This window comes from Lepidochelys kempii, chromosome 3 (assembly GCF_965140285.1).
Source record: "Lepidochelys kempii isolate rLepKem1 chromosome 3, rLepKem1.hap1, whole genome shotgun sequence".
In the NCBI taxonomy this organism is placed as follows: domain Eukaryota; kingdom Metazoa; phylum Chordata; order Testudines; family Cheloniidae; genus Lepidochelys; species Lepidochelys kempii.
In genome coordinates, this window is record NC_136382.1 from 131548821 (window position 1) to 131572004 (window position 23184).

General features: G+C 41.3%; 1 protein-coding gene across 2 annotated transcripts in view; it reads right to left on the minus strand.

Annotated features, from left to right (window-relative positions):
* The window catches only part of GALNT2 (polypeptide N-acetylgalactosaminyltransferase 2), a 154116-nt gene that overhangs the window by 67399 nt on the left and 63533 nt on the right, over positions 1–23184 (minus strand). For both annotated transcript variants that reach the window (XM_073338037.1, XM_073338038.1), the window contains exon 2: positions 6165–6258. In XM_073338037.1, coding sequence (XP_073194138.1) covers positions 6165–6258 — 94 coding nt within the window. The remainder of the gene's footprint in view (positions 1–6164; positions 6259–23184) is intronic.

Consider the following 23184-nt stretch of genomic DNA (forward strand, 5'->3'; position numbering starts at 1 on the left):
GCATCAAATAATAGTTTTCCATTTTATAAAGTGCAATGCATTCAATCCTAAAGCTTTTCTGGATTAAAAAATAAAGGCTATTTTAATGTAATACTGACATTTAATTTTACAAAATACATACTACTGTATACATTAAAAATGTTAATGCATATGAATCACTTTTTAAAATAGTTACAGCACCTCTTCAATAGTGAAATGGTATTCCCACCAACCCCTGCTTCAGGGACTTGCACTGGCAACTGTGGAATGCGTACCTACAATGCTCTGGTACGGCAGCAGTTGGAGGGACCAATGCAAGTGTTCTCATAAGACAGGTTTACATCAGCTAGAATTGCTCATGTGGCATTGCATGGTTATAAACTACAACAGTTCAAGTGAACTACTGTAAATTGTAAGTGTGCAAAGGGAAATTAAAATGTGGCTCAGCAAAAACAAGGATATTGTCTCTGAAGCTGTAAAGAGGGTAGTGTTTGACAATTTACTAATAATTAAGTTTTAAGATTAAAGGCTCGATTAATCAACCTTCTCCAGCAACTGATCATGTATTTTTATATGTTATCTGCTTTGTTTCCCAGTATACACGCACTACTGGGGAAGGTTTCAGAGTAACAGCCGTGTTAGTCTGTATTCGCAAAAAGGAAAGTACTTGTGGCACCTTAGAGACTAACCAATTTATTTGAGCATGAGCTTTCGTGAGCTACAGCATCCGATGAAGTGAGCTGTAGCTCATGAAAGCTTATGCTCAAATAAATTGGTTAGTCTTTAAGGTGCCACAAGTCCTCCTTTTCTTTTTACTACTGGGGAACTCATTTTTCAGAGCTACTGGTGAGCATTTATTGGCGGCTTGGAGAGTGGGGTCTGTTTCCAACTGTCAAATTGCATTAAAAGGCAGGTACAAATACATTAAATATTTAGCTTATATTTTACCTGATGCGATATTGATAGAACATGTTTCCTAAACTTTGTAGAGTATGTGCTATACAGTGTAGTTTTGATTTAGCTTATTAGACACTCACTGTTAAACTAAAAATAAAATTTTCCCCAAAAATTGTGGTTCTGATTCATATAGGATATCAGATTAAGTTTCAGGACAGGAAGTTAGTATCCAACAAGACTGAAAGAAAAAAAAAGAAAAAGAAAAAGAAAAAGAAAAATCATATTCCTAATCACTAACAGATTAAGAGAGCAGTAGAGACTTGCACTGCTTTAGGCATTAGTGATGCAGTCAGCTAAGGAAACTCAAAAGCCTGAATTTGGGTTGACAGGTAAGTAAAAGAATTTTCAAATGTTTTGTTTCACATTTTATTTGTAAGCGCTAGTGACAGTAGCTTTAGAATTTATGAAAGCATATTCATTTATTTTAAAAAGCAGATGACGCCTAAAAAAGTTTGAAAAGAGTTCTACTTAGAAACAGTCGTCTCTATGTTGTCTTCCCTCTCTAAATTAGAGCTATCTACTTTAAAAGGATCTTCACTTCTACTTCTGCTTCCTTTTCCCTAACTCAAGACTTAGGGCCAGATCCTGGGTGGCAGCAGCAAAAAAGGTACAGAGTTGCTGTAATAAAGCAACTGGAGATTGGGGAATTTCCAAGTTGTAGAAGGTTGGCAGAGATGACTCTAGAGTACTTGCACTAGCTTTGGCCAGGGACAGAAGGGAAGCTGAACATATCATGCTTTGGCCATCCCTGGCCTACAGAATGAACCTGGAGGAAAAAGAACAGAGGAGATCTGAGGGGAAAAGGGAGAAGGAAATGGGCCACAGAATAAATTAACTGAACTGGTAGAGAAGAGATGACCGAGCAGATGAACTTGTATGTGAAGGAAGGGAACAGGTGAAACTCCAGCAGTAGGCATAGTTGTGTGGGATGGGGAGCAAGACCCCAGCAGGAACAGCATATGGGGGATACGTAAAGGAAAGAGGGGGTTGAAGGCGGGAAAGAATAGCAGGTGAGCTACTCAGGAAATCCTCAACCCAAGTAGCAGCCACAGGTGATGTGGGGATTAGGAGCTCACTTTTTGGACCTAGTTTTACAACTAAACATAGGTCAATACCAGTGGGATATATTGTATAGTTACCTTAATGTGGATGTCAGTAACTGCTAGACTGTGTTTGTTATCAAAGAGATGGAGCGGAAGAGAACTGGAATGTCATTTCAGTTGTGCAGTAACATTTAAATCCTCTCCAAGAAGGACCATTTAAAATATTTTTGATGTTACTCTAGTCTAAAATGGAGTAACCTGTACTGGGAAGAGAGCCAGAAATTTTTTTTAACTAAGTAATTAAAATAGGGAAGGTTCCTTGATTAGTTTTAATCTCAGAGTCTCAATATTATTTTTATACGTCCTTTATAAAAATTGTACTATCAGGTTCGAAGGTGTAGTTAATAACTCCTTTACTCAACAAGGGAAATGCAATGCTTTTAATTAAAATGTATAATCACAAATGGTTAATTTAATACAATTAAAGATTGATACTAATACATACGAGCTGGAAATAAATCTCTTCTTTAGTAATCTGTCATGACAAGCAGTCAGGGTTTTGCTTTACCCCTGCTAAAGCTGATACCACCACTTCACAGTATGGGAATTTAGCTCCCTACGGTGTTGAAGATGCAGTGATGTATCAAATGATTTAGGACAGCATTTCTCAAATACGGCCACCATGGCTCCATACGGCAACCATGGTTTTTTCTTGCAGCCACAGCCTCCTAGGCGATTTGGGGGGGGGGGGGGGGGAGGACAAAGCAGCAGCCCCTCCCCCAGGGCCACCAGCAGGGGCTGGTCCCTGCAGCAGCAGGCTCCATCCCCCAGCCGCAAGCTCTCCAGCTTCAGCTCTGGGCTCATCCCCCACACATCACCCCTGGCTCCCGCTGTCTCTTCCAGTCCCCATCCATGCAGCAGGACTCTAGGCTTCTGCCCTGACACCCCCATCACCCCAGTTGCCTCCCATCTATCTCCTCCCATGACCCCCTACTCACCTCCCCATCCAAGGCTTAATTTGTCCCCCAGCTTGCTGGGGCTGAGTAGGTCTGCTTGAAAGGTGATATTAACAAATATACAAATACCACTTTTCACAGCAACAGACTTACTAGCTAGCAAGTCTAAAAAAAACACAACCAAAAAAGCAAAACATGCAAAGCACCTTATTTGTGTTTCTATTCTGTTTAGGCCAGTAAAGAACAGACAACTGTATATTAATTTTTAATTACCAAGTCTGCAAAAAAAACCTGTATAAATAAATTACAATGATTTGGACATGTATGCATGCATATTTATTTGTTTTTCCTAAACTTAAGTATTTTAGGAAAAATTGTCAGCAGCCACCAGCAAGAGTTGGTGGCCACACTTTGAGGCCACCTAAAAATTTGTTGGGAGAACCCCTGAACACAGCACCATGAATAGAGTTTTTGATGGTAAAATGTCAATTTACCTTTAAAATGTTAATGGCTTTGTATAAAGACTGACTCCCAAGTTCTACTTTTTAAAATATTTGTGCACTGAGCTCTCAGAAAACAATTCCTTGCTTTCCTTGGAGCTCTGGAAATACAATGTTGCGGAAGGCCGAAACAAGCAGCACCTCTCCTAAACCTCAACTGAAAAGCAGGAAGGGAATAGTGAACCAAAGAGAGAAAAAAAGGAAAAAGGCAAATAGCTGAAGCCTAACCACTTCCATTAAAAAAGTTGCACAAAGCTTGCAGAAGTCTGGATTCAAGATCCCATAACTGTGTATTCACAACATTATGTGCATCACTCATTAAAAATGCTCATACTATTTTAAGAGTATAATACTGTGACAATATATTCTTTGAGCGCTGTGTACTCTGCCAGAGTATGTTGATTCTTATTCATCATTCTTACTCAGGTAGGAGAGACTGGTCAACAGACCTCCTTTCTGAACATTCTGGCATCTGGTCTCATTCCTGGCTCCATATTCTCCAGCTCCTGAACTCTCCCTTACTATCTTTAGGACAAACCTCTATATCCTCCCTTTCCATGTTTTCCCCATACCCATCCCAACACCTGTGTCTTCGCCCTATGACCAATGGAAAGGTCTCACCTACTTAGGAGGAAAGCCAAAAGCATTTGATATATGCCTGGAAGCCCTAAACCAGTGGTGCCCAAACTTTTGCCAGGGGCTGAGAGTGGGAGCCAAGGGCTGGGGCTGGAGCAAAGCTGGGGATGGGACAGGGCAGGGCTGGGTGATGCTCCCTCCCTGCCCCCACTACACCTCCTGGGGGGGTATGCCTCATACTTTGAAGACCATTGCCCTAAACCATGACTAAGTAGCCCAATCCCTACAAATGAAGAGCTGTAGCTAAAAGTCACAAGAAAAGCTAAACTATAGTAAAACTGAGAGGTATTAAACATATTTGCAAAGAGGCCTGTTAAGGAAAAACCTGTACAGAAAAATGACTGCTAGAAACCAAACTAACTGAATTATCACCAAGTGTTTACGCACATGGATAAACTGGAAAATAAATTGTTAAAAAAATTTAATTTCTAATCTGTGGTGTGCATAATACTCAAATATATATATTTTGCTAGAAAATAAATGTTCATAACAATTATATTTCCTTAAGTGACTAAGACAAGCTGGGCCAAAGACCATAGGGTGGAAAAACCATTAATTTAAATAGTTTATGCTGCACCAGATTTTAAGATTACAAAACAAAAACATGCTGGAAATTATAGCAAATCCTGCTTAAAGCACAGAGGAAAATTCTCCTAGGTTGTTAATTTTCTTCAAGATCATCTATACTAGTCCAGATGTTTGGGTTATAATTGCTCCCAACGAAGCATCTGGATATGTACAGAAGATCAATGAGAGAAAATATATTGTGGAACCATCTGGTAGAAAGTAATCTCCTTTGCAAGATACACTTGTTCTTCAAGTGCTAGGCATCGGAGACCATTCTAGTGAGTTATTAGCTTTTTTACTCCTTGGTACTTTAATTCTACCTGTGCATGTTTACCACTGCTGCAAAACAGCAGTTTTACAGCAACAGGAGTATTAGGAAGAGGAACAAACCTATACTGATAAATACATAAATGAGCACATCCCACGGTCAACTGAGGCTTTCCTAGCTCATACCTCAGGAAATGTCCCTGTTCCTCTTAAATAAAGACACTGGACTCCTTGCTCCATTCATACGTTATATGCTAGAGAATGTCAGATATGAGTGGGAAAAGATGTCACTTTGCTTTGGAGCACATAAAGCTTATAGCCCATACATTAGCCTAGACCAGGGGCGGCCAACCTGTGGCTCCGGAGCTACATGCGGCTCTTCAGAAGTTAATATGCGGCTCCTTGTATAGGCATCGACTCCAGGGCTGGAGCTACAGGTGCCAACTTTCCAAGGTGCTGGGGGGTGCTCACTGCTCAACCCCTGGCTCTGCCACAGGCCCTGTCCCCACTCCACCCCTTCCCTCCCCTGAGCCTGCCATGTCCTTGTTCGCCCCCCTGCCTCCTGCAGGCCACAAAACAGCTGATCGGGAGGTGCAGGGAGGGATGGAGAGGGAAGTGCTGATCAACGGAGCTGCCAGTGGGCAGGAGGCACTGGGAGCCAGGGGCGTTGGCTGACGTGGGGCTGCTGATGTATTACTGTGGCTCCTTGGCAATGTACATTGGTAAATTCTGGCTTCTTCTCAGGCTCAGGTTGGCTACCCCTGGCCTAGACAGGCTGTTACACAAAAGAAACACAATCTCTATCAGAAAAGCCTGTTTTGTTTTGTTTTTCAATTTGTAGCTAAAATGACCTGCTCCTGATTGAAGATTCAACACTGGGCTCATGTGTCAAGTATCACTTTCCAATGGGGAGTGCATACCACCTGCCAGTCCTACCAGTGGAGAGAACTGGAGCACCTCTTGTTCAAGAGCCTTCTTCCAACAAATGAATCTGTACGCAGGGAACAGCTTATAGCATGAGCAGGCATGGATCAAATGTAGATAGAGTATTTTAGGACCAAGCCTCAGCAAAATAGGTATTTTTACTCGCAAGGTGGGCTAGAGTTCAGAAAGTTGAAGTTTTCAGAATTAAAGCAAATCCACATTTTGCATAATAATTCTCTCCCTTCCTGGGTAAAAGCCTCTATCAGAAAAATTCACAGCCCCAGCTTCTCTTAGTTTTGGATTTTTTACTTTGGCAACAAACATTACCGCAATACCTGGAGGTAGGGTCTCCACATTTTGTGCTTTGTCTTCCCCATTGTTACTGCGAGGGTCTTTCTTTTTTAGTGCATCAATGTCATTTGGGTCCTCCTGAAAATCAAACAAAAAAAACTTAGAACCATTTCTTAAATTGGTATGATTAATTTATATTAATTTTCTGTATTTTCAAAAGGGATGACTAGTCACTTTTACTCTTTGACACTAACATGGCCTTTAGACCCTTTTAAGGGTATAAAAAACCTCAAGAGATTTGTTTTAGGCACCAAGGGAGAGAATGGCAAATTCCCCAATTTTTCCAAAAATAGGAAAATAAAACAGGGTTCTAGACACTGGATCAAACATTTAACATATGTGGCAACTACTTAGTGGAAGAAATATCTTGCTCTCAAATAGAAAATTTATTAGGAAATGTGAACCTCAATGTAATCTGTGATACTGAAGTTTGTTTCTACAAAGAATTGTGATGGCAAAGTGTGACTAAAACAAAAGCTAAATAGTGTATGTCCAGCAGTTTGCACATTCAGAGCACTATTACTTGAATATTTATAATAAAAGCTAAATACTACACAGCTAAGTTATTAATTTTCATCATATTCTGGGAAGTGGTTTTCCAATACAAAAACTTTTGAAAGGGCCATAGCAAGTTGCCCTTTACAGGCACCCATTTTGGCAGAACCCATGCTGATAGCAGATTTTCAAATAATAGTTCCACTGGATTTCTGACTATAGTAATAGTGAAAAATGCTAACGTTTAGTGAAAAAGCAACTATCAGTCTTTTTTAATTCCAGTAAAGATATTGATAAATACAGGATGAAAGTTGACTAACAGCCCCATTTTTCTTCCTGCTTCATCACACAGAGAACTCATAATCATGTGTTCATGTTACCATACAAACAACTGGTATCAATTCAGCATTAGGATACATCACAGAATCAAGTTGGAAGAGAAAGTGGGATAACAGAAAGCATTTATTTTAAAAGACTATATTTGGTAATTAGGTATATTACGACAGTGAGGTTTTACTATGAAGTGTCTATGGAAAAGCCTTTATTCTACACATCTGCACTCTACTTATTCAGTCAGCTGCTCCTATTAGCCCTACAGAGTCAACACAATTAAGGAAGATTCTATTCCTTCTCCTGCATTACAGTTATTTGCTAAGTCTCAATTACAGAGTCAGTTTCCCCTGTGAAAACCCACTAAGGGCAGGATTTGCCCTGCAGAATCTTTAATATTGATGGTGGCATGTGAGAAGGAATGACTTGACAAGCTTGACACACAGAGTCAAAGCTGAGCAAGCAAGGGCAGCTGAAACACTTGCTAACAGAATATATTTGATCTGAACGATGTTGGAAGGCAGACATTGACATTAGCTATAAAATAGTAAAAATTTGTAAGGGAACTCAAGGGCAGGTGTAGTTGGTGAAACTACTTGTCACTCAATACTGTCTAGATTTCAATTTTGTGTCCCTATAAAGGAGAAATATCCTATCCTTTCAAGAAAATTCAGAGTACACATCTGTCAAAGCATTTCTAAAGCTCCCACTCACTGTAGTTTACCAGTGCCAAATTCAAAATTAAGGACTTTGTGTGCAAAGTTTACATGCATTGCTGCTTAAGCATAAGTATATTTTTAGAAGGCTTTTTGATGCTGTTTTTTAAACAGCCACTACCCATGCAAATACTGAAAAAAGCTGCAAGTCCGAACTGAGATTTTATAGATTCAGAACAGACTGGAGTAAATAATGCTTATCAGAAATTTGATTATTCAGAATTCCTTGGCCATTTACAAGAGTCACATACTTTGTGGTAAGCTATATTCTACAGCAAGAGGCTTGTTTTTACAGCACTATGGTGCAGCAGACTGGAAAATCTGGTCCAGCTTCATTCAAGTTCAGTGTGCCACAAACATTTGTACTGACAACGTACAACTGCATCAAAGAAGCTGTAACAGAAAAGCTGGGTAGGAGATATTTGTAGGTTTCAGCATCCAAAAAGGCATGGCAGACAGTTGGAGGCTGTGAGATAAACGTGTTAACTCCATATACCTGATAAAGATCAGCAGTGACATAATGAAGTTGATATTTAAATGGTCATCTTTAGGTTTTAGAATTTAAATCTCAGATGAATGATACAGTTCAATACTTTTCAAGTAGTTTGCTGCCTCAGGGAAACCTCACACTTTTGTTCAGATCAGGTAGATTTTCTTTACAGCCATGAGAGCTAGGAAGTTTTAGTTTCTATAGTACAACTCTGCAGTAAGGAGTGGATTCTGCAGTACATTCCATAGCATCACAAAAATACATGGGTCCTACTTTCACATAGGTAGCTTTATTATATAATCTTAAATTCTTAAATCTTAAAGAGGTAACTAGTTATAACAGAAAAACCCATTAGTCTGCCTTGTACAAGGGACACGCAAAAACACTCAATCTCAGATACACACTTGGCACTGTTAGCCTGAATAGAGAACATTTACCCTGACAACTTTAATCTCAAAATGGTTTACAAAGTATATACAGGAATTCACTGAACTTCATGGGTAGAATGTGACAGGTGTGAAAACAGTGCATGAGAGATTAGCACAGGAAGTGAATACTTAATCCAACTGAAATTATGGGAGAATTATGGATGGGCAGAATATTAGTTATCCAAAGCACATAACTGGTCTGTGCAGTTCAGGAATATTTATTCCCGGAAATCAGATATGTAGTTCTGAAACAATGATTCATTATTGCTGGTAAGTAAACCATCAGAAAGCCCTTGCCTCATAGTCAATACCCTTGGCTTCCTTCTGCACTCATGTGTGGTTTCCCTTAAAGGCTAGCTTCCTCTGCCCCTGGCTTCTCACTCATGTTTGGAAGCTCCTCTTCCATCAATTTCCTTCTTTCAGCTGTCCTGAAATTAACAGATGGGCAGAGCTAAATTCTGTTTGTGAAGTATGTAATCTGATAACTGTATGTCTGCACAATTAGAAGTTATTAACAGTGTATCCACCTTCCTGGAATGGTTTATTTTCTTACTTTTAAAGACATCATTTCCCCCCTTTTTAAACATTATGTTCCTTAGCAAACGTAACTCTACCAAGTTTTGCCTAGAAATCAGCTTTAAATTAACTTTTTTTGTGATTCTGATTTAGGTTAAGTTGGCGATCAGTTTGCTTTCCCTGCCAAAGCAAACTCCTTGGTATCAAGCCTCCCTTCAAAACAAAGGCCGATTACCTGGACTTGATTACTAATGCACCATAATATTACTACAGTTGCCAACAACTCTAAAATTTGTAAAACTATCACAAGAGCAGTGACTAGGAGAACCATGTCCAAAGGTGAAGAATGTTTTTACAAAATATAAGTGTATGTACCAAGTCCCACATGTTGAAGCCTAGAGCAAAATGTTAGAGAGCTATAACAACTTAGACTAATTGACTAGGACATTCTTCCCCTTCAGTATCTATAGCCATACATATTTATGTCAGACTCTTTCAGTGGAATGGCATTCAGTGGTAAGCGCAAGATACTGCAGGTATAGCTATGCTTGCCATAGGAGAGTATTTTAACATTACTATTCGTATTCATACTCAATGCTAAGGTAAAGAGTTATATCGATTTAATGGTGCAGAAAACAGTAGGCTGGGTGTGCAAATCATTCATGCCTTCCTTCTGGCATTTGGTGACATTTAAGGAAACTAAAGTGAAAGGCCAGTTCTTATTTACAAGCTCACATCAGACATGCTGGTCAGTCAATGCATGCAGGATTTTTAAGTGCAGGTTAGCAACTGGCTCAGTGGATGTCAATAATAAAAGAAGTAGGGAGACGTGGTCTCAGTGAGGTAGAAGATCTGAATTTTCAGTGGCCATTTCCTGCCCAGCTAATTGGTGGGGAGAAGGAACACCTATTGGTCTGTACTATTAGCAGGCTACAGAAATAAGCTACCTCCCAAAATATCTGGAACACAGCTGTTTACCCACAAATGAAAATCCATGATCCTATTACCTCTCCAACCCTGAAAAGAAAAACTGAGACACGAACTAAGACATATTTCCTGCAATAAGTCGTTTGTCTTTTACAAACAGTGGTCAAAGCACTCATTTATTCTCAAATTAATTTGACTGTGTCTATGCAAACAGATATGCATAGGCACATATTTCTATGGCAAGTGCAGGCTCAGCAACAGAAGCTATTTATATTGAGGTATCAGATACATTGGATTTGGAAAAATCTAATAAGCTAATCATAAATCTGTTTGATTCACAAGAACCTGGAGTTATCCGATACTACCGTGAGTGTGCCAAGACAGCTTCAGTAGGAAAAATACTCTGAAACGTGTGGAATTGTAAGAGCCGTGTTAGTCTGTATTCGTAAAAAGAAAAGGAGTACTTGTGGCACCTTAGAGACTAACCAATTTATTTGAGCATAAGCTCACGAAATCTTATGCTCAAATAAATTGGTTAGTCTCTAAGGTGCCACAAGTACTCCTTTTCTTTTTGCGAATTCCACACACCTCCACAGGAAAAAAAAAAGAGGGTCAAGGACATAGTGACTGTGAGCACTAATGCTTGCAAATTGTTAGTAGCATGATAACAGTGTAACAAAAGAAAGGTCTGTCTAGCTACTTTTCAGACTTTAGAGCGGCTTCTATATTTATTAGTAACTGCAGAGAATGGCTCTTTTATAAGCACTGAATAGGAAACCTATAGCTCTTATTCTACATGTGCTGTATGTTCTAAATCCCCCTGTAAAGAATTGCTTAGCAAGAGGCATTCCAAATACATACAAAAGCAGGGGACAAATAAGATAACCAGAAACAGAACCCAAGGACTGTTTAGCCAAAAGCCCTATTCCACAGGTCCAAGTTACATCATTTGTTTCTCACCATATATATATATTCCCATATATATTTTCCTACCAAAAGTTAGAATATAGAAAGTCTTTCTACATGATTTTCTACAAACAAAGGTTTTCAATGTGATAGCTACAGACATGATTACAGTGGTGCTTGTGATTAGACACCCATAGGAGTTCAGAAACAGCAATCCCAGAAGATAAAATACTTTGCATTGGGACAGCTCCTTCAACAGCAACCATAACACTCCTCCGTTTACTAATATTTCAGAATTATAACTCTGTCATAAATCACAACAGGATGCACGTCTGTAACAAGGTGTTAGAAATAAAATGTAAAACATTCACTAACTGACACCACGGGTATGTCTAAACTGCAACTAGATACCCACAGCCAGACTGTGCCAGCAGGCTTGGAGCATGGGGCTGTTTAATTGTAGTGTAGACATTTGGACTTGGCCAGCAGCCCAAGCTCCAAGACCTTCTCACTTTGCAGAGTCTTAAAGCCTGAGCCTGAATGTCTACGCTGCAATTAAAACAGTCCCTTACCTGAGCCCTGAGAGCACGAGACAGCAGACACAAGCCAGCTGCAGGTTTTTAATTGAAATGTAGACATACTCTATGACTGAATGGTATTATAAAAATTTAAAGTCCCTAAACACAGCCACCACTCTGAATACAAAATATTAAAATTATCCAAAGCAAACGCATGTTCTAGCTATGGGCTGTCACAATAAAAATTAAGAAATCATTGACAAATTAAGTTTTAGCAGGAAGTCACTTAAGACTTACTAAACAGACAAAACAATATGAATTTTAATGTCTGGATATATGCATTTATATGTAATTCAGACTTTGTGTAGGCAGTGACCTATTACAGGCATCCCTAAATTTTAGAGGACAGGGCACAAGCCAAGTTACAAATCAAGTACTGAGCAAGTGCCATATAATCTCAGTTAAAGGGGTCAGCAATCAATTTCCAATGGCTGCTTGGACACTCAGGGTATGTCTACACTACGAAATTAGGTCGAATTTATGGAAGTCGATTTTTTAGAAAGCGATTTTATACAGTCAATTGTGCGTGTCCCCACACTAGTGCACTAAGCGCATTAAGTTGGAGTGCGTCCACAGTACCAAGGCTAGCGTCGACTTTTGGAGCGTTGCACTGTGGGTAGCTATCCCACAGTTCCTGCAGTCTCCGCCATCCATTGGAATTCTGGGTTATGCTCCCAATGCCTGATTGGGCAAACACAGTCGTGGGTGGTTTTGGGTACATGTCATCAGTCGCCCCTCCCTCCGTGAAAGCAACGGCAGACAATAGTTTCGCGCCTTTTTTCCAGGTGGGCACCATACTGCTTTCAGCAGCGGTGCAGTAGGTCTGCAAACCATCAGCGTCATCCAAAGCTTCTGCTGCAACTCTACTCTCCTGATGCTATGAATCCACCTTGCAGGTCCTCGAAATGACCGTCGTCATCCATTGCTTCCGCTGGCACTCCGTTCTCTTAGTGGTCTCCCAGGGCCACTTCCGCTGCAACTCTGCTCGGCTGTTCTCGGTCTCGCCATACCACGGCAAGTGTGCAGCCAGCTCAGCTGTTGTGTCCTAACAGCAGACAGTGCGGTAGGTCTGCAAAACTGGTCATCCAACCACCGCTTCCCCTGCAACTCTGCTCTCCTACAGATGTCATACCACAGCAAGCATGAACCCCGCTCAGATCACTGCGGCAGTTATGAGCATTGTAAACACCTCGCGCATTATCATGCAGTATATATAGAACCAGAACCTGCAAAAGCAGGTGAGGAGGCGATGGCAGTGCAGTGACAAGAGCGATGAGAACATGGACACAGACTTCTCTCAAAGCACAGGCCCTGGCAATTTGGCCATCCTGGTGGTAATGGGGCAGGCTCATGCCATGGAACGCTGATTCTGGGCCAGTGAAACAACCACAGACTGGTGGGACCGCACAGTGTTGCAGATCTGGGATGATTCCCAGTGGCTGCAAAACTTTCATGTGCGTAAGTGCACTTTCATGGAACTTTGACTTGCTTTCCCCTGCCCTGAAGCACAAGAATACCAAGATGAGAGCAGACCTCACTGTTCACAATCGAGTGGCGATAGCCCTGTGGAAGCTTGCAACGCCAGACAGCTACCCGTCAGTCGGTAACCAATTTGGAGTGGGCAAATCTACTGTGGGGGCGGCTGTGATCCAAGTAGCCAACGCAATCACTGAGCTGCTGCTATCAAGGGTAGTGACTCTGGGAAATGTGCAGGTCATAGTGGATGGCTTTGCTGCAATGGGTTTCCCTAACTGTGGTGGGGCGACAGACGGAACACATATCCCTATATTGGGACCAGACCACCAAGGCAGCCAGTACATAAACCACAAGGGGTACTTTTCAATGGCGCTGCAAGCACTGGTGGATCACAAGGGACATTTCACCAACATCAACGTGGGATGGCCGGGAAAGGTACATGACGCTCGCATCTTCAGGAACTCTGGTCTGTATGAACAGCTGCAACAAGGAACTTACTTCCCAGACCAGAAAATAACCGTTGGGGATGTTGAAATGCCTATAGTTATTCTTGGGGACACAGTCTACCTCTTAATACCATGGCTCATGAAGCCATACACAGGCACCCTGGACAGTAGTCAGGAGCTCTTCAACTATAGGCTGAGCAAGTGCAGAATGGTGGTAGAATGTGCATTTGGATGTTTAAAAGTGCATTGGTGCAGTTTACTGACTCAGACCTCAGCGAAACCAATATTTCCATTGTTATTACTGCTTGCTGTGTGCTCCACAATATCTGTGAGAGTACGGGGGAGACGTTTATGGCGGGGTGGGAAGTTGAGGCAAATCGCCTGGCCACTGATTACGCGCAGCCAGACACCAGGGCGGTTAGAAGAGCACAGCAGGGCACGCTGCGCATCAGAGAAGCTTTGAAAATCAGTTTCATGACTGGCCAGGCTACGGTGTGACAGTTCTGTTTGTTTCTCCTTAATGAAAACTCACTCCCTTGGTTCACTCTAATTCTCTGTAAGCCAACCGCCCTGCCCTCCCCTCCCCCCTTCGATCACTGCTTGCAGAGGCAATAAAGTCGTTGTTTCAAATTCACGCATTCTTTATTAATTCGTCACATAAATAGATGGATAACTGCCAAGGTAGCCTGGGGGAGGGGGGTGGACAAGGCCACACTGCACTTCAAAACTTATTGAATGCCAGCCTTCTGTTGCTTGGGCAGTCCTCTGGGGTGGAGTGGTTGGGTGCCTGGAGGGCCCCCCGCCACCCGCGTTCTTGAGCATCTGGGTGAGGCGGCTACGGAACTTGGGGAGGAGAGCGGTTGGTTACACAGGGGCTGCAGTGGTGGTCTGTGCCTTTCCTGCACCTCAACCATACACCAGAGCATATTAGTTTGATCCTCCAGTAGCCTCAGCATTGCATCCTGCCTCCTCTTATCATGCTGCCGCCACCTTTCCTCTTGATCCCGCCACCTCTCCTGTTGCCCCAGCCACCTGTCCTCGCGTTCATTTTGTGCTTTCCCGAACTCTGCCATTGTCTGCCTCCACGCATTCTGCTGGGCTCTTTCAGTTTGGGTGGACCACATGAGCTCAGAAAACATTTCATCGCGAGTGCTTTTTTTTTGCCTTCTTATCTACGCTAGCCTCTAGGACGAATTGAAACATTTGCAGCTGAGGGATGAAAAAAAGGGGGAGCAAAACTGAAAGACACATTGGCCATTTAGAAGGAGGGGCTGATGTTTTCGGGTTAACATGCAGCACAAACCCAACTATCCCCCCCACCAATTCTCTGGGATGATCGCTTCACCCCTCCCCCCCACTGCGTGGCTAACAGCAGGGATGATTTCTTTTCAGCGACAGGCAAACAGCCCAGCAGGAACAGCCACCTCTGAATGTCCTCTTAATAAAATTCCCCTATTTCAACCAGGTGACCTTGAATGATATCACTCTCCTGAGGATAACACAGAGAGATAAAGAACGGATGTTGCTTGAAAGCCAGCAAACACCGGGACCACACGCTGCCATGCTTTCTTATGCAATGATTCCAGACTATGTGCTACTGGCCTGATGTGGTAATGTGTCCTACCATGGAGGACACAATAACACTGCCCTCCCCAAAAATCTTTTGCAAAGGCTTTGGGAATACCTCCAGGACAGCTTCATTGAGATGTCCCTGAAGGATTTCTGCTCCATTCCCAGACATGTTAACAGACTTTTCCAGTAGCTGTACTGACCGTGAATGTATCCCAAGTCTTCAGGGCAAATCAATCATTAAAAACATACTTGCTTTTAAATCGTGTATTATATTTACAAAGGTACATTCACCAGAGGTGCCTTCTCTGCCTTCAAGGGCCGGGAGCCCGGGTTAGGAGGGTGCTGTCTCCAGGGTGATTCACAGTTCCTGGCTGTCGGGGAGAACGGTTTCTCCGCTTGCCTGGTGCGCACTATCATCTTCCTCATCCCCAAAATCCTCATCCCTATTGTGTGAGACTCCCTTGCAGGAGTCCACGTACAGGTGTGGGGTAGTTGTAGGGGCACCCCCTAGAATTGTATGCAGCTCATCATAGAAGCGGCATGTCTGGGTCTCTGACCCCGAGCAGGCATTTGCCTCTTGGGTTTTTTGGTAGGCTTGCCTGAGCTCCTTAACTTTCACACGGCACTGCTGAGGGTCCCTGTGATAGCCTCTGTCCTACATGCCCTTGGAGATTTTTTTCAAATATTTTGGCATTTCGTCTTTTCGAACAGAGTTCTGATAGCATGGATTCGTCTCCCCATACAGCGATCAGATCCAGTACCTCCCGTTCGGTCCATGCTGGAGCTCTTTTGTGATCCTGGGATTCCATGGTCACCTCTGCTGATGAGATCTGCATGGTCACCTGTGCTGATCAGCTTGCCACGCTTGCCAAACAGGAAATGAAATTCAAAAGTTCGCGGGGCTTTTCCTATCTACATGGATGCCAGCGCATCTGAGTTGAGTGCTGTCCAGAGCAGTCACAATGGAGCACTGTGGGATAGCTCCCAGAGGCCAATACCATGGAATTGCATCCACACTAACCCAAATTCGACCTGGCGATGTCGATTTCAGAGCTAATCCCCTTCTCGGGGAGGAGTACAGAAATTGATTTTAAGAGCCCATTAAGGCGAAAAAAATGGCTTTGTTGTGTGGACGGGTGCAGGGTTAAATTGATCTAACACTGCTAAATTCGACCTGACCTCTTAGTGTAGTGTACCCTGACCATGGCTCAGGGTATGTCTATACTGCACTCAAAAGGTGTGATTGCACCTATGTTGGCACACCCACACGAGCTTTAATATAAAAACAGCAGTGAAGCCATGGCAGGGCAGGCTTCAGTACAGGCAGTACGTGCCTGCCCAGAACCCTGAGTATATTAAATGTCAAAAAGCTCCATTAACAGAGAGTTAAGATGGCGCTGAGGTATCTTGTACCCTGCTATTCCAGAACATTGAGTTGAGCAAAACTTAAACTTGTGAAGACCAGGAAATACAGAGTTACAGTACACACCCATGAAACCTTAACTCTGCCCCTGTCCCCCATCCCCTAGAAATCCCCACCCCTCACCCCCAAATGCCAACAGCCACTGGGAATTATCTGCATGAACTCCAGCTCCATTCACCGTGTTAGGCGTAGCTGCATTGAATGGAGGAGGAATAAGTTGGAGCTACTTGGAAGAGCTGTGATTATGATATAAGACGATCTGGGTCAATGTGGCCCTCTGCAGGAGATGTGAGCCGCCTCTTCCCTGACCCCTCTGTGGGTGATCAAAGGGAAGAAGTGCATGTGCATCTTGGGAGATCCAATATGCCCCATTTCAGTGCTGTACTGTGCAGGCTGTGTCACTACCAGGGCAGAGGAGTCTTCCTGCCATGGGGATTGTCAGCAGCTAGGTGCGAGAGGAGTGTGGTCTATGCATTTAATAAAGGGTAAATGAAAGCACAGTGCTTGATGGCACTGTGTGCATAAAGACAAGGGTTGTAAAAGAGGATGAAGGAGTGGGAAAATTTAGTGGATGTGGTGTTCTTTCAGCGGAGTGGTTAAGTGTATGAGTGTAGGGCAGGTGTAGGTAGTTCTTATTCACTGCAGGGCAAAGAAGTGCAAGTATGTGTTATGGGCTAATACGAGCAATGCTCAAAAAGAGGGCAGAGTTAAGGGTGTACAGGCATGTACCTGAACTCTGTGTCCTGGTTTTCTCTGGGCATGCCTCTCAAGTGAGACACTTATGCCATGGCACCAAATTTCAAGGCAAGCTAAGTAACTGTGTAGATGTTAGAGCACTTAGAAAAATCAAGTTTAAACAGAACGTTGGTTTTAACCTAAACTACAGCAGACATGGCATTCTGTTATAATAGTCATGTTCCTAGCCCTCACCAGGTTACACATTGCTGAATCTTCACTGCTATTTTCAGCTGCACTAGCCAGATGAAAGCTGGCATGGGTGTGCCTACACGAGCTGCAATCACACGTCCAACTGCGGTGCAGACATATCCTGTGACAATCAATTCACTGCCCTTTTCCAAGGCACAGACTTAAAAACTGGATTAACCCAGTAGCAGTTCAAGTGTCGTGTAGTCTCATCTCTACCAGATACTGGCAGAGCAGAAAAATGGTTCTGTCCGACCTTTGTGAATAGGATCTGACTATAAACATACCAATATCACTGATGCTCACAGCACCTCATTCTCCCTGTGGCTTCACACACACATTGAAGGGAGTTGAAAAGATTGAACCCGGTGAAATACCATGAGTAAGAGCACTTGGCAAAGAAGTGCAATTGCTCATCATAATTCATCATGCTTCATTTTATAACAACGTTCAGCTCGTTTAAATATTTCAGTTGTGTCTCCTCGCTAGTTCTCTCAAGAAGAAGATTTCTCATAGATAATGCTCTCCCATTCTATTTATCTGTTACCTATTGGTTACTCTAACCCTATCCTTCAAGTATATTAACTAACTCCATAAACGTTCTACTTACTTAGGTATATTTAACATTTTATATACCACTAAACCTATACAACAGCTACATGAGTCTGAGCCTTGCCCATTCCCTCAATGTTAGTATCTGCAAATTTAATTACATAAATATTTTTTTGAAAATATTGGTCCCAACAAAGACAGCTCTGTACAGCTTCCCTGAATACCCATACCTTTAATGTTCTCTGCTCGTTACATAACTATTCTTTAATTTATTACCTGCCCCAGAGTTTATATAATCACGTTAACTTTGTTGAAAGTTTTTATTGGCTCCTCTCTCGACAACTCAAGACAGCAGTTATTTCATATAAATAATCCAGTTTTTCAGGCAAGTCAGCATGGATTTGTGAAAGGTAAATCATGTCATTACACATAGTAGTTTCAAATATCCTTTAACTAGTCATAAATATCTACCTAATGCAGGATAAAGATGTCAGAGTTGCAGATCCACTGATCCTTCCAAAACCTTTATAAATATTGGGATTGTACTGTTCTCTCTGAACTGGTAATTCCGCAGTATCAAAAGGCTTCACTATATAATCCTTTAAACACCTTTGAATGTAATAACTCAGCACTTGCTTCTAGAAGTAGATGGGAGTAGGAAGTTGCAAAAGAAAATTCCTTTTATATATAGTGATTAGGGAAAGCTGGAAAGGGTTTTTTTTTTTTTTTTTAATTATTATATATGTCAGGAATATCAAATCTTTGGATTTCTGGTCCTCCAGAAAATATGAGACTGTGTTCTCTCAGACCTTATTTGAAAGGAAGAGGCTTCGTGAATGTTTATTAAAGATCCTTCTTCCCACTTATTCAAACACAAGTAGAGGTTTAAAAAAATTACTAGAAACCCCTTCCCCTCAGTCGCTTGGGTACTTGCAGCATTACTATCCAACTGTCCATAGACTGTTACAGGGAAACAGAATAGGCAATAACTGAACTACAATATAAAAAACTAGGAGCAAAAATGAAGAGGCCGGGGGGGGGGGGGGAGAAGAAGGGGAGTGGCTGCAAAAACCCCTGCAACTTTTATACATCTTAGAATAAAGGAGATCTCATGACAGGGAAGCAGATGGGAAGTACATTCACTCCAACCCAGCTTTACTTTCACAATATTAAGAGAACAACAGTTCTTATAACTAGGGCTGTCAATTAATCGCAGTTAACTCACGTGATTAACTCAAAAAAAAGTAATCACAATTTTAAAAATGCATCACGATTAATCGCCGTTTAGTTGCAGTGTTTAATACATTTCAATTGGTATTCTATTGCTTAATATTTTGGATGTTTTTCTACATTTTTAAATATATTGATTTCAATTACACCATAGTATATGAAGTTGACAGTGCTCACTTAATATTTATTACAAATATTTGCACCGTAAAAATGATAAACAAAAGAAATAGTATTTTTCAATTCACCAAATACAAGTACTGTAGTGCATTCTCTTTATTGTGAAAGTGCAACTTACAAAAAACAATACAATGTAAAACTTTAGAGCCTACAAGTCCACTCAGTCCTACTTTTTGTTCAGCCATGCTAAAAGACACAGGTTTGTTTACATTTACAGGAGATAAAGCTACCCACTTCTTATTTACAATGTCGCCAGAAATTGAGAACAGGCATTCACATGGCACTTTTGTAGCTGGTATTGCAAGGTATTTACTTGCCAGATATGCTAAACATTCACATGCCCCTTCATGTTTCAGCCACTAGTCCAGAGGACATGCTTCTCTGCTGATGTTATGAGTTAATTAAATTAGTGACTGAACTCCTTGGGGGAGAATTGTATGTCTCCTGCTCTGTTTTACCTGCATTCTGCCATATATTTCGTGTTATAGCAGTCTCAGATGGTGATCCAAGCACATGTTGCTCGTTTTAAGAACACTTTCACTGCAGATTTGACAAATTGCAAAGAAGGTACCAATGTGAGATTTCTAAAGATAGCTACAGCACTCAAACCAAGGTTTAAGAATCTGAAATGCCTTCCAAAATCTGAGAGGGTCAAGGTATGGAGCATGCTTCCAAACGCCTTAAAAGAGGAACACTGATGCAGAAACTACAGAATTTGAACCACCAAAAAAGAAAATCAACCTTCTGCAGGTGAGTTAATTTCTGGTTTCAGATCCTCAAGAATCCCAGCCACTTAAGGACAACAGTAGGGCACTTCCCTTTCCTTCATGAATGATATGTAGTATGCTTTTGTTTACAGCTTAAGTCTCTGCGTTGGTAAAATTATTTTATGACACCTTTCAATAGATAGCCTTATAACAAAATCTGCTTTATATTGAATCTAAATGGCTGTTTCTGCCTCCAACCACTGCCCTTGTATTTTCCTCCATACTTCTGCATTCCAACTTTTTATAGACAAATCCCACCAAATATCCAAGTCTGATCCTAATTGTTCCAGGAGTTCCGAAGAGAAAGACCACCCCAAACAGAATGACTGTACTATGCCAGTGGAAACTTCTCTATAGGAAGTCTCTTTAAAAATCTTATGAGAAGGCAAACTTTTCCATCTAAGGTTTCATGAGCCTATCTTGAAGCTAAAGATGATCTTTCAAGACTTTTCAAGTGGGGTGGCCATGAATGAATACACAAACTGGTTTTGAGTGCTAAAAGAACCAAGCTCCCTATACAGTGCTCTGCCAAGCACAAGGTAATGTATAATGATTAATTTGCCTCCCCTGAAGATTTAGGATTTGTCTACACTACAGGTTGTCACTATAATTTATGTCACTCAGGGGTGTCAATAGGCCACCCCCCGAGTGACATCAGTTACACTGACCTAAGCTTCAGTGTGTATAGCACTATGTCAGCTACCGCCTCAAGGGGAAGTGGTTTTATTATGTCAATAGGGCAGAAGCATCTTCACGAGACACATTATAGCGCTTCTACTGTAGACTAGCCCTTAGAGATTTCTACACTCATTTCAAAATCCAGTAACAAGAGCAAAATTAAATGATTTCAAACATGCAAAAGTTTTTTTCCCCATCCCACCTCTGGACACTCCCTTTTCTCTCATTAGCCTTTGATTAGGGCCTCCAAAGGTTTTGATAAGGGATAGTGCCAGCAATATGTTGTCCAAAATTTTTCTAAAGATGTACAGCCAGATTACAATGGGATTACCTTGACTTGCTTAGGTGATCTTATTCAGAGAAATATGGGAATGATCTAGTGATAGAGACACTTTTCTGGAGCATTTTAAAATGCCATCTTTAATAAAAAAACTCACCTTGAAGAGGCTAAACCCGTTTAAAACAGTTTCAAAATTGGTAGGATTTACATCGGTCAGAGTGAAGAGAGATACCTATTACATCAAGGTCACTCAATAGATAAGCAGGACAAGGAGTTCCTCACTACTCCACATGCAGTTTTCCCATTAGATGACTAGAAGGAGAAACGTGCTGAATTTGTATTTAACTCATTTTTGTTATTTTATTTTCATTGAGTTAGTAAGCTAGGTTGGTGAGTTATTCAGATGTGGACAAGCAATCTGTTTTTAGGTTTGGCCAATCAATTCATCTTATTACCAATAATCCCTATAGTCAGCAATTGTTGTTTCATTGTATGACCTGTTTTTAATCATTGAAAGTAAAGTTAAATTCCTATGGGTATAGAAATTCTGACATTACACTTGGGTATGGCAACTGATTTTTACAGTACAAGTTTAAATTTAGATTTGTTTGTAAAGGATAAAGTTTCTTGAGTTTATGGTGCAAACATTTCAGCTTTGAAACACTATGAAACATTATGAAACACTCTAGATCATTAAGCTAATATTTGCTTCTGTGATGTAATGGCTGGTATGTGATTAAATGTGTTTTCATAGAATGGGAAAGATATTCAAATTCCTGTCAAAAGGAAGAAAAATTCTAGACATGATAAAGAGGTAAAAGGCACACATAGGTTTACTGAAGGAATGCTACCTTCAGTATTCAGAAATATGCCACAAGCGGGTGGCTTAGGTCTTTGCATCTTCTTTAAAACATAAAAAGCAGTGAGGTACATATCTTGATGGAAAAAGTGCTATGTCTTGTTGAAAATATTGTTTTGCACCAAGATACCAGTTAGCACCAAATGTGAACCCTTATCCAATTCTCCTAGGATTTCTACCCAAGCCACCAATTGTTTCATGCAGCCACTGAACAGCACCGAATTGTAGTGCTCTCTACCAATACAAACTAAAGTGTATATGAATCTATAGCTTAAAGTGAGATGCACAGCCTCTCACCTTTCTTGCTGTGAACTCTGTTCATAGCAATATGGTTTTCAACTGAGGGTAACACACAAAAGTAACAGTAACTCACGTTTGGTGTTTTCTGGCCCTCCACTTCTGAGAAAAGTGTAAATCAATAATTTATACCTGGAATACCATTGAGTCACCCACATATCTGAGCGATTATAAACAGGTAGACAGGTATACATAAATATACTAGCCATGCATAGCTGAAGTTTATCCAGACTGCTTTAAAAGGCGCTCTAAACATTTTGATTTTTTTTTAAAAGGTCATTTTGTAACATTAAGCAAATATCCCTATTCTGCATAAATGCTTGTTATTCACCTTTGGAAGGGAGACACTCCATAACAGATTATGAAAGCATGCAAGATGAAGATTTTGGAGGTATCATAGCTTGCTGCCCATAGAGGGCCTGGGAGAGCATTAATTGGATTTCATTTTTTATTCTGACACTGCAAGAAGCTAGATAGCTGTCCACTGAAGTATCTCCTGACAAACATTAAATAAAATTAAAGGGAAAACAGATTACAAATTATTGAGCCAACTAACTGACATCCCAATACTATAATAGATCTAATAGGCAACACAGTAAACTGGAACTGAAACTTTTAGCTCCAAACTCTAACTTTGATAGATCTTTAATCTCATTCTAAAACAAGGTGGGGAACCTTTCCCATGAATGCTGAGGCCTGGCAAAAAGAGGATGAGAGCCAAAGTCTGCTCAAGCAGTGGCCTATTCATCTGCATTCCCTTCACAGAGGAGAGGTCACCAACTGTGAACTGTTCCGAGAACTCTAAAACAAACCCTGCACAGAGAGCACACAATAGAAACAGACCTAAGAGGGGGAAAAAAACAAAATTAAGGACTGATCCAAGCATGACGGATAAACCAGGTGCAGTGTAAAAAGAGCCTTTGTACTATAATCAAAC